At 34.5% G+C, this 13,309-nt stretch overlaps 1 protein-coding gene across 1 annotated transcript in view; it reads left to right on the top strand.

Moving 5' to 3' along the window:
- The window catches only part of AMMECR1 (AMMECR nuclear protein 1), a 127,933-nt gene that overhangs the window by 49,495 nt on the left and 65,129 nt on the right, over window positions 1-13,309 (top strand). Inside the window, exon 2 of the mRNA XM_032250943.1 lies at window positions 9,877-9,987. Coding sequence (XP_032106834.1) covers window positions 9,877-9,987 — 111 coding nt within the window. The remainder of the gene's footprint in view (window positions 1-9,876; window positions 9,988-13,309) is intronic.

Consider the following 13,309-nt stretch of genomic DNA (forward strand, 5'->3'; position numbering starts at 1 on the left):
CTTTGGGGTGATGGAAATGTTTTATACCTTGGTTGTAGTTTAGGTTACGTATATGTATGTATTTGCCAAAATTCATTAAACTTTACACTTAAAATGGGTGCTTTTATTATATATAAACTATATTTTAATAAAGTTGGTTTTTAAAAAGGAGCACTTTGGAGACAAGGTATCAGTTTTATCTAAAAATGTCTCAACCTCTTGGATATTTCATAGTAGAGGTTCTCCAGAGGCAGAACTATTTACTGAAAGGTAAAGGAAGGGGAGGCAGAAGCAAAAGCAACACACATAGCCATGACACAAAATACTGTCTCAAGTTGTTGATGACTTTATCCCTTGATCTTGCCTTTCTTCTTCTCCCTAAAGTGAGAGGGGCTTGCTATAAAGCTGTCTTTCCAGCACTTTTCTTTCATTGGAGTGAGTAATCCAATACAAGGATCTTAAATTCATTAACAGTTACCTTTCTAAATCCAGAAAACATGTGAAAAACAAACACATCACAGTTTTATTGCAAGTCTTACTTATTAAGCTAGCATCAGATCTCTTTAGAGTAGAAAACAACATAAAAACCTGGAATGAAGAAGATGGATAGTTTTCTAGCTCTTTTAATATTCATATTTAAATCAATTAGTATATTTACTTCGTTTCTACTCTATTTCTACTAACTGAGTGGGCTCTGGGGAAGACAAGATGCTATAAGATAGGTCATTAGCTGGTGGTAGAAATATGTAGGTACAAAATCCAAAACAAATAACAACATCCCTTCATGATAAAAACCCTCAGCAAATAAGGCATTGAAGATACATGACCTCAAAATAATAAAAGCTATCTATGACAAACCCACAGCCAACATTATACTGAATGGTGAAAATTTAAAACCATTCCCCTTAAGAACAAGACAAGGATGTCCACTCATCATTCCTATTCAAGATAGCACTGAAAGTACCAGCGAGAACAATCAGGCAAGAGAAAAAATAAATGGCATACAAACTGGAAAAGAGGAAGTCAAATTATTTCTGTTCATCAATGATATGATTGTATACTTAGAAAACAAAACTGACTCCTTGAAGACTCCTAGATTTTGTGACATCAGTAAAGTTTCAGGTTACGAAATCAATGTACAAAAATCAGTATTTCTATACACAATGTTCAAGCTGAGAGCCAAATAATGAAGTCAATCCCATTTAAAATAGCCACACAAAAAATAAAATATCTAAGAATACATTTAACCAAGGAGGCAGAAGATCTCTACAAGGAGAACTACAAAATACTGATGAAAAATCATAGATGACACAAACAAATTGAAAAACATCCCATGCTCCTGAATTAGAAGAATCAATATTTTAAAAAATGACCATACTGCCCAAAGCAATCTACAGATTCCACACAATCACTATCAAACTACCAATGTCATTTTTCAGGCATGAAATTAGAAAAAACAATCCTAAATTTCATATGGAACCAAAGAAAGACCCTGAATAGCCAAAGCAATCCTAAAGCAAAAAGACCAAGTCAAGAGTCATCACACCACCAGACTTCAAATTACACTATAAGGCTATAGTAACTAAAACTAAAACTGCATGATACTGGTAGAAAAATAGACACACAGATCAGTGGAATACAATAGTGAACTCTGGATATAAAACCCCATATGTACAACCAACTGATTCAACGAAGTCGTGAAAAATAATGGGGAAAGGAGTCCCTATTGAATAAATGTTGCTAGGAAAATTGGCTAGCTATGTGCAGAAGAATAAAACTGGATCCCTATCTCCCACCACATACAAAAATTAAGATGGATTAAAGACTGAAATGTAAGACCTGAAACTAACAATCCTAGAGGAAAACTTAGGAAAAACTCTTGTGGACATTTTCCTAAGTGAAGAATTTATGATGAAAACTCCAAAAGCAAATGCAACAAAAACAGACAGGTGAAACTTAATCAAATTAAAAAGCATCTACACAGCAAAAGAAATAACACAGTAAACACAGAACCTACAGGAGAAAACATTTGCAAATTACACTTCTGACAAAGGACTAATATCCAGTATCTACAAGGAAGTCAAACAACAAGAGGAAAAAAAAAAAAAACAAAACATTAAAGGCCGGGCAAAGGACATGAACAGAAATTTCTCAAAAGAAGACATACATGCAGCCACCGAACACATGAAAAAACATTCAATATTGTGAATCCTCAGAGAAATGCAAATTAAAACCACATTGAGGTATCATCTCACACCAGTCAGAATGGTCACTGTTAAAAAGTCAAAAACAACAGATGTTGGTATGGATATGTAGAAAAGGGAACACTTATACATTGTTGGAGGGAATGTAAATTTGTTCAACTTTTATGGAAAACAGGATGGCCATTTCTCTAAGAACTAAAGATAGAACTACTGTTTGACCCACCAGTCCCACTACTGGTTATGTACCAAAAGAAAAAGAAATCATTATATTAAAAAGACACCTGTACTCATGTGTTAATCACAGCACTATTCACAATAGCAAAGTCATGGAACCAATGTAAGTGTCCATCAACAGTTGACTAGATAAAGAATATGTGGTATGTCATGCACCATGAAATACAATGCAGCCATTAAAAAAAAAGAATGGAATCGTGTCCTTTGCAATAACATGGTTGGAGCTGGAGGACATTATCCTAAGTAAACTAAGAAACAGCCAAATACCATGTTTTCTCACTTGTAAATGGGAGCTAAACAGTGGGTATATGTGGACATAAAGATGGAAATAATAATAGCCACTGGAGACTCCAAAAGTGGGAAGGGTGTGAGGGGAGTGAGAGTTGAAAACTTACCTATCCAGTTCAGTGTTCAGTATTTGGGCAATGGGTACACTAGGAACCAGGTCCCCACCAGTATGCAATATACCCATGTAACAACAAGCACATGTAAACCCTGAAACTAAAAGAAAATAAAAACAAAAAAGCCTTAACTGTTTTCATTGTTTTAAGTGTTATGAATTCCCTGACCATCCTGCAAACACAGTCAAATGGAAATACCAAAAACAAAGGTCCATACAGGTTTTTAATGGCATAAAAAATAGGAGTTGACTGTATCAATTAATATTCATTCTAAAATGGCTGGACTTAGTTCTTCGGTTTTTCTTAGTTTGGCTTAACATTTAGCTTAAGAATCATAAGACGTCAATAGAAGCTCTTTTTCTTGTCTGATTTGTTTTATATTAAAATAATTAATTTTTTTAGTAGTAAAGGCTATGTCTCAAACCTTAAAGCCTTTTGAACAAATGGCTTCAGAATAGGACTTCCAAATAGAAATTATTTTTGAAATCTATAGCAAAGTGTCATTTAAAATCAATAAGTTGGATTTCCAGGTAATAGAGATTTGTGGTGTGTTCCTATTATTAGGGGCAAAAAAAACCACAGCTATTTCTCCCTTAAAATGTTACTATATATTAAATTTAATACCCACTGCAGTGTAAACTAAGAAAACACGTGCAAAAATACTATTTTTTCCAATTAAGGTAGTCTTTCTTATCTAATTTAGGACTCTAAAAAACTATAAGATTGTCTCAGCATATCAAGTGTGGGACTACTTTTGTTGCTGTTGTTTGGTGAAAATTATTGATTTGCTCTTGCTAAAGGAAGAAATGGTTCTTTCAGTTCAAAAGTTGGCAGAATCAAGCTAATCCCTTGAAGTATGCTTGTGCTTTGGCTGGTTGTATGTCTGTGGTGATTACCCTTGATTAACAACAGCAAAAAATTCTACCTTCCCAATCATCTGTTAGACTTAAGTCTGCCTCCTTTCCTCTGGTATTTGTCAGTTAAATTAGAATTATACAAATGGGAGAAAGAGAATATAATGCTGCTATGATAGAATTTTTTTGAACGCCAGGCAAAGAAAAGTACTTAAATATTGGTCATTCCTGATCCCTACTTTCAGATATTTGTGGTCTCCTATACTAATTTATGCTATCTGTCTAAGCAGTGTGACCTTATTTTCCTAAGCCCTATGGCATACAGGCTGTTTATTATACAAAGGTTGGAGGGAGGAGTGTGGTATAAGGATACAGTGGTGACTTAGTGCATTTTCTTTATCTACAGCAAATGGTTGGATGAGAAATGCATCTGAATCGTACCTTCTTGCCCCTGCCTCAGACTAGCCCCCTCCTATTTCTCTCTGTTCCCCCCAATTTGAATTTCAAATTATCTGGAAGAGTCTCATACACTCTATAATATGAATTACTTAATCAGATAATCAGGTCAATACCTAGCTGAGGAGTTGTTAACCAATGGTATAATAAATGGAAATTTTGACTTGGAGGAAATATGTATTTAACAGAAGACCTGGGTTTGATGAAGTTCAGCTAGAGAATAGGAAAAAATGAAGTGAGAAGGCTGGGGGAGATCAGAAAGCGTGTTGGGAAGCCATCAAACATAAAATGGTAGACCTTGCTGTTTAAGTGTCTAATGGTGATAATGTAGAAACTTATAAATCGGGGATAGTGTTTCTAGGCTGATGCGGCATTTCTAGTTTGTCCTGGTAGCTTCTCAGCTAATCTTTCTCTCTTCCCTACTGGGAGGAAGAGATTTGTGCTTATGCTCACCTGTGTGGTGCTATGTAGTATTCATAGGATTTTCCTATTCTTTGGGTTTTTAGAAGACATCTGAGTTTGTTACTCACATTTTTTTTTTCCTGTAGTGGTGAAAAAAACCCCATATTAAACCAGTAGTAAGAAATTTTGGAGGACTTCCCAGGTTGTAACAATAACCAGTTTAGTGACTGCACTGTCTGCCTGGATCTCTTTTTGTATTTCACCTGTAAAATGAAAAGCAAATGAATTATCTCTTAAAGATTCACAGTGAATGACCTTAGATACATTGTTATATACACTTTATGTACTAAAGTTTGGGTTAGGGATTTGTTATGGACTGAATTGTAACCACCACTACCACCCCCACCCCTGCCAACCTCTACATTCCTATGTCCAAGCCCTAACCCCTAATGTGACTGTATTTGATAGGGCCTATGAGAAATTAATTAAGGTTAAATGAAGTCATGAAAATGGAGCCCTGATCCAATAGGATTAGTGTACTTCTAAGAGGCACTTGGAGAACTCGTGCTGTCCCTCTCCCTGCACACACTCAGAGGAAAGGCTATGTGAGTACAAAGTGGCCGTATAGCAGCCTTAAAGCCTAGTAAAGGAAGAGAGCCTTTATCAGTAACTGAACTCTGCCAGTACCTTAATCTTGGGTTTTCTAGCCTCCATAAGAGTTAGGAAATAAATTTATGTGGTTTATGCCACCTAGTCTATAGTATTTTATTATGGCAGCTCTATTACATGATTTAACCATATTAGGTATGTTTTTATGAATTGAATCTGTAGTTTATATGATTTAGAAATGAAATATAAAGCTTCTTTTTGTTGAAATAGGAAGTGAAACATTTTTACCTAGTGGTGGAAAGAAGACGCCATCATTTCTGTATTTCTCTAACTTGCTAGATCCTGGGGAATTATTGTATTTTTAGCTGGATGTTATGAGGAATATAGTTGTATTTTGAGCTAGATTGCTGAGAAACCTGAATACAGTTGAGAAATAATCATTATCCATGGCAGAAGAACAGAACAACTTACAGGGCTTCTCTTTTCCTATATCCCCCTTCCAATATAAATAACCTTGCTGAGCATCCCCTTCTATTAATTATTATTGCATTGGTAGAGATTGATGTTATTTTGTTAATGTTGCATCCTTTAAATCTCATTCTAAAGAATCTTATTCTAAAGAAGAGCAAATTGGCAGAGTGGAGGCTTGCAGTAGACTAAGACTTTTTTGTAACCTCTATTTTGCCTAGATATGGTAGGAGAGATAGGGTTTAAGATAAAATATTATTAAGTAAATAACACCTTTTTCATTGTATCACCTAATTGTATTCTGCGCCTGCAAACATATTTCTAAATTGTTCTGTCTCACATCAATAGATGGGGAGTGTTCTGTTCAGATTCACATTGTTTTTCATACTTTTGCTGATTTTATGCAACTACATTTCCTTTAGAGCTACTGTTGACCTGATAGTATTGGCTGTTAGTTGGCAGGGAGGATTCACCTAGAATAAATGGTTACTTCCTGTTTCTTTCTACAGACATGAAAAAATGGAGTGCTTTTCTCCAAAGGTTTCTCAGAACTTAGTGGTACAAAATGTTTGAAAGTAGGACAATTACTTAAAAAGCTTTGTCTGGTTACCTTCAGATAAACATTTCTGTTAATTTTTCATCTCATTTTGAGCCCTCTTCTAGTTTGTAGTATTTTTTCAGTGTATGTAGGTGGCCTCAAACCATATGGCAAAAGCATTTTCCCAAAATAGTCAATCTTTGTCTTACTATGAACTGTTTTCTGTATTTTCTTCTCATTGAGCAGTTCCTCTCAACCAGCCCAAAACCCTTTTTCTACTTTGATCTGCCTCCGATTATGCTGATGTCTTAGGTCTTTTTGGGAATTCATACATGTTTTCATAGCACATTTATGAATGAAATTGCCTATTCCTTCGCTCTGTGTTACATGAAAAAAAAATGTGTTCCTATTTTTATATAATATATATTGAATGTTCTCATAGTCATTGCCCTGTACAAAGTGGTTATCACACACAAGATGCAATCTCTTGTGCTCAGTGATGTTTATTATGTTTGTCTACTTTAAAGTGCTTAACTTCTCGAGTTTTTTCCTCCATTAAATGTTGCTTTTAGGTATTTTAGTTGTTTCTAATTCCATACACATGTACTTTATAAAAGATATTAGAGCATTTGTAAATAAGAAATTAGAGTCCCAGATTTTTAATGAATCGTTTTATTCTGTCTACTAAAAGTCTGATTTCTTCCATCTTCAGGCATCTGTCCTAAACACAGTGAGGTTGTCGAGTAGCACTCCCTCCCATCTTTGACACAGATACTTCCCTGCAATCCCAACTCCCAAAGTGGATGTTGCCTGGGGCAGGTAAGGATAGGGAGAGTATAGATTATTCTGTATCTGCTATACGTCTTAAGAGGGCTCTTGAGAAGACATATTCCACAGTACTTCAAATTCAAAGAAGTGTTAAATCTGAAAGAGCCCATAGCAAGTTATCAAGACTATCAGACTACTTCCTGTTTCCTGAATGTGCTGTGTACTTTTACATGTCCGTGCCCTTGCTTGTTTTGGAGCATCTTTGCTCCTCAGGCTGCCTTGCAAAATGCAGCTTGTCCTCCAGTACCCTAAGCTCTGGATTAATGATTCCCTCATCAGTGATAGCATGGCATTATAAGAAAGTATTAAAAAATAATTTCTCCCATCATATGTTTGAGTGCCCTGCAACATACTTCATAGTATAGTGTTTAGTTTGTGTTGTTTTTCTATTTATACTTTAAGTTTTGAATGTTTACTTGAGCAGATAGGGTTATATTATAGTAAGAATGGTGTATGTATGTATTTCCTGGGATAAATAAGAAAGTAGAAGGTAAAATACTTTTAAATGACTTTCATTTCTAGTGTTTTTGATAGGAAATGAATTCACTCACACTTTTAGGTTTCTCATGGAAGTCATTGAGGAATAGAATATACAGTGTAGTTCTGTGTTACTGAGAAACTATCATGTATTTTAAAAACATGCTATTATCTATATTACAGTGAGACTCACTTCATTCTGAAGCTGCCAAAAGACCTGTCTTACATAGATTGTAGAGCCATTGTTATGGGAGAGGATTGATATATTTCTATATTTCTGATTTCTTAATTTATGATCATATGCTACTTTTATAATCAAAAAATAAAGTTTTTTTTTTTTTTTTTTTTTTTTTTTTTTTTTTAAAAGAAGAGACAGGCCACGGGTGGTGGCTCACACCTGTAATCCCAGCATCTTTGAGGCCCAGGCGGGCGGATCACAAGATCAGGAGTTCGAGATCAGTCTGACCAACATGGTGAAACCTCGTCTCTACTAAAAATACTAAAATTAGCTGGGCATGGTGGCACGTGCCTGTGAGCCTAGCTACTCAGGAGGCTGAGGCAGGAGAATCGCTTGAACCCAGGAGGCGGCAGTTACAGTGAGCCGAGATCATGCTACTGCACTCCAGCCTAGGCAAGAGTGAGACTCCGGCTCAAAAAAAAAAAAAAAAAAAAAAAAAAGTTGCTGATGTTGATTATACCATATTGGAAACTGAAAAATGAAGAGGTGAATTTCATCCTTAAAGATAAGGTTTTAATTTTAAGATACTGATATTTATATGAGTAATGAAAGAATTGGTGAGAAAGTAATTCCATCTAATTCTTGTCTTCCTGATCAAGAACAGTTAGAGAAAAATTTCCAAATGGAGCATTAGAACCAAATTATAAGAGGTTTAGTACATATGATATAGTAAGCAGAAAACCTGGCGTTTACCTTTTGTTTGATATTTTAGTATCGTTAGTGTAGGTCATCTTTCAATTGAATGCTAATGTTGACAGTAACTTGACCTAATACTTTAGTCGTCTTTTTGAATGCCACTGGACATTTGGATCTTGGAAGATGGTAACTCTTAGTACTTCACCCTGGTTTGTATATATTATTTATTTGGGAATCTATCTGCCATTGTGGTTTTCAGAGCTCAGCATAATTTAAATGTTTTAGGTGGGTGATTGAAGTACTTGAATGGGATATCTTTTCATCCATCTGCTGATGACTCACTAAAGAGTATTTTAAAGAAAGAATATTCTTAAACTCACCAGTGTATTAGAGGAAAAATGACATATGGTATATCCCCTTAAAATTTAAATTTTTAGAAAACAGAAATGTATAATTCCAGTATTACTGTGAATACTCATATTACCATAGACCATCCCCAATTGTAAGATACTTATCTTTTTACAAAATGTCCTAAAATGGGTAAATTATTTCATAAAAACTGGCATACAAAGTTACTCTAATTAGAACATAATTGTATTTAGACTTAACCATTACTTAAAGCTGTCAGTAGTTTGCAGCAGAATCCAAACATCTACTATATTAAACTTCATCTAAATTCACATTATTCTTGATGATATTTTATTATAATTGACACTTCGTTCTTTGATGCTTGAGAGATTGTATTTGTAGGTAATACTTTTATATAAAAATTAAAATAATTTTTCTGGTTTCACGGTATTATTTTTTTAATGTCTGCTGTTGCCCTTCATCTCTCTGAACCCTACTGATTTTTCTAGGTCAAGCTAAAGAATGTCAAGCTTGATGAAGTTTTCTTCTATCTCAGTAGCTTAAATTATGGCATTTGGACATGGTTTATAGTACCTATTTCCTTTTTCCTTGTATTAGTTAGCTGTGTATTCATTATGCCTGCCTCTTTTACTGGCCCCTAAAGAGCATTGACTATGTTTTAGGCATCCTTGTAGCACCTTTCACAGTACATAGCCCCGATATTTTCAGGAAGTATTTATGAAAATCATTGTTTTTTCCCCCTGATTTTCCAAATTAGACTTATAAATAAGTCAGTAACTTGAGGTTTAAATTTGGAATTGCTCAGTTAGCCATGATGGTTAAGGCTCTATAGTTAAGATTGCCCACGTTTGAGTGCCTACTTCATTATGTATCAACTGTGAGACTCCCTCATCTGTAAATAGAATGTTAGTATCAGCCTCCTAGAGGTGTTGATGAAGATTAACATAATTAGTTTGTTTAAAACACTTATTGAGATGCCTAACATATAGGATACACTCAATATACTGTAGTATAATATAATTTTTGCTAAATGTAGTCCTATTGGGGTAGCCTCTGAACCCCTTGAAGGCCTGTCTTTTGGTCTTTATATCTCAGGCACCTAACCTAGCAGACAGTCAACACTCAATAAATACTTGCTTGAATTGAATTGATTGATTTACCCTATTTTTATCTTCCATTACAGCCCACTGTTTGTAACATGGAAGATTGGTCGAGACAAAAGATTACGTGGATGCATAGGTACTTTTTCTGCCATGAATTTGCATTCAGGACTCAGGGAGTACACACTTACCAGGTGAAAACCAATTTTTGTTACCTCTGCTTTTACATTTAAAAAAACCAAAAACTTAATGAAACTTGAATCTGATACTTTAACACCTTTTCCTTTACTGAGTTGTCAATGTTCTTGATTCCTTTCATGTCAGCTTTTTCCTTGTCTTTGCCCATTTAATTCCTCTTTGGTAAAATGTTACTGATATATATTATCATAATATAAAATACTGTGATTAATGTATTCTGAAATCGATGTTTTGAAGTGTTTTTTTTTTCTTCTAATGGCCAGCTTACTTTGTATAACTTGAAAACCAATGACTAAATGTCCATGGGTTACCAAAATATGTGATTTCTATAATAAGAGTCATTATTTCTTCCCTGTTATGTTTTTTTAAAATAACTGTTGTCTCTTTCATCTTACACATTTTGTTACATTTTTAAGTACTTCTGAAATTGAAAGGAGGGCCTAGGAAGAAGGTGATTCCACAGCCTAGCAATATAATCATTCACATTCATACATCACCTAGAATTAATTGTAGCTTGCTTATTTTCTTTTATCTAACACAAGGACAAAGTAATTCCTCATTACAGTTGTTTAAAACTTTGTTCTTAATTTCTGAATTCACAAAAAGCTATCTAGCACACGATATGATTTTTTTGGTTCAAGTTTAGATTTCAAGCAAATTGTGATCTAAAATTTTTTCAAAGAAGAAAATTCCTTAAATAATAAGCTATTAACAAAGGAATTTCCTGTTTTTGTTCACATTTTAGGGTGATTATCTGATACAGTTTCTATAGTTGTAATATGCACAGTGTCTGTCCAACAAGAAATTGCTCCCTGCTGACTATTGGTACTTGGGGCAAGTTGCTTAACCTCCATATGTAAAATAGTAGTTACAGTATTTTGTTCTATATATTTAATAGAGTTGTTAGGAGAATGAAGTAATAATCACTGTTTTATTTCAGGATTAATGTGGATCATTCATTATTTTACTGTAGAACTGCATAAATGCAGGCTCATAGCACCAGTGAATAAAATGTTGTAACTGAGTTTAGTATTCCCATATTTTTCCCATATTTGAAGGTATGCAGTAGCTCACAGCTGCAGGGTTTTCTCCACTTACAGTGAAGCCCAGAAAGAAAAGCAAAGGCTTGGAAGATCATATTCATTTTTCAGCTTTCCACAGGTATCAGAAACTGGGTGTTTGGGCTTGATTAAATAACATACAGGCTGTAAGGGTTGAAACACATATTCTGGAAATAAATACAAATTGTTAAAGATAATATAAGTACTAGTCTAGGCATGTTAGTTTTTTTTTTTTTTTCTGACATAAAATACAACAGGCGGCCGGGCGCGGTGGCTCAAGCCTGTAATCCCAGCACTTTGGGAGGCCAAGGCGGGTGGATCACGAGGTCAAGAGATCGAGACCATCCTGGTCAACATGGTGAAACCCCGTCTCTACTAAAAATACAAGAAATTAGCTGGGCATGGTGGCGCGTGCCTGTAATCCCAGCTACTCAGGAGGCTGAGGCAGGAGAATTGCCTGAACCCAGGAGGCGGAGGTTGCGGTGAGCCGAGATTGCACCATTGCACTCCAGCCTGGGTAACTAAGAGCGAAACTCCGTCTCCCAAAAAAAAAAAAAAAAAAATAACCAGGCTCATTTTTGGGACTTCAGCAAATTCTGCCAGTGGTTACCTTTTTAGGATAGGTACATATTAAATTGCACATTTAATACTAATCAATGGCAATTTATTGTACATTTCCCAAAATAAGTTGTTATGAGGAACGCTGGTTCCTTTGCACTACCTGAAGAAAATAATTATGTGACCAAATAAGTTTTGGAAACACTGGTTAAAAAATGTCAACAGCTCTGCTCACTGTAGGACTTCTCATAACCTTTTATGTGAATAGTGTTACGTATATCTAAAAGAGAGAAATAGAATGTAGCAGATTCCAGGCTTCTTTGACTATAGGACCCTATTATCCTCTCACCCCAAAGTCTGAGTGTTCAAAGGAACATGTTTTTGGAAACACAAGTCTGTTTTCAAAACAGAATATTACTTTATATTTGAGTAGTAAGAGTTGGTAGTATAGAAACCCTTTGTGCTTTTTAGTGAAATTGTATCAGAAATCCCATTATCAAACATTATATACCTTAGAAATCTTGCATAGTAGTAACTGTGGTAGCAATTGGGTTTTATTTAAAGAAAAATATTCTTTTGCCTATGTTGGCAAGGGGTGAAAACATCCAACTTTTCTGTTCTTATCCATTTATATCCTAGGGTAATAACCAAAAGAATTACAGTATAATTTTCTGATAATAGTGTGATTCTGAATGAATTGTTCAAATAGTTGAACTTGGAAATTTGCCTACATTTGTATACCTTTTTACCCTCATTGCAATCTATAGGCCCTTCTGTTTACTTTTCAACTTTTTTCTCATGTTTCTATACAATTTCCTCAAATTGTATATAGCACATTAAAGAGGGTTGTATATGTGTGTGTGTGTGTGTGTGTGTGTGTGTATTTACTTACACAAATGCACATACCTGGTTTTACTTCTCATTTTTGTTTGGGTTAATTTCTTTTGTTTAACAGGATATTAACAATCACACTATTTGGAAAAGATGAACAAAAGAAAATGAGTCTTACAAAATAACAATCTTTTTTCCTGGATTCACTTTAGCATCAAAAATTGTAAGGAGTCATTTTTTAAAAGTTGGAATATAATATTTTTCTGTCCAGTAGTGTGCTTATCATTCTTATATGTTATGTTATTATGATTATTTTTGTTAACAACTACCATTTATTAAGAATTTACTACATCAGACGTTGTTGAGGAGCTTTACGTGCATAATCTTTGTAACAACTCTTAAGTACTAATATCTACATTTTCAGAGTGAAGAAACTGAGAATTAGGTATTTTCAATAATTTGTCCACTCACACATCTGTTACATGATAGATCCAGGATTCAAACCCAGAGCATGTGTCTACAAAGTCCATCCCCTAACCAATACATTTAAGATGAGACAAAATTTTCTGATAATTTATGTTTTGCAGCTTTGTCATGAAAATAATGAACTTGAAAGCAAGTTACTATAAATTTTATAAATCATAGATCAGTAATCCTTCAAAAATTCTAGTTAGGAGTGAAGACTGAAATTTCGCAAAGCTATTTAAAATTCCAGAAAATCCATAGATAGTATTATGGAGAGTATATAACTCAGAGTTGTATAGACCACACAGAAGAAAATTGACTTGAATTAATATTGTATTAAAGGATAAAGCTTATTACAAAACAATACTACTGTAGATAGGAAATTGTATTCTTTGGCTACATG

Source organism: Sapajus apella, unplaced genomic scaffold, assembly GCF_009761245.1.
Source record: "Sapajus apella isolate SASKATOON/1434 unplaced genomic scaffold, GSC_monkey_1.0 scaffold73, whole genome shotgun sequence".
NCBI classification, from domain to species: domain Eukaryota; kingdom Metazoa; phylum Chordata; class Mammalia; order Primates; family Cebidae; genus Sapajus; species Sapajus apella.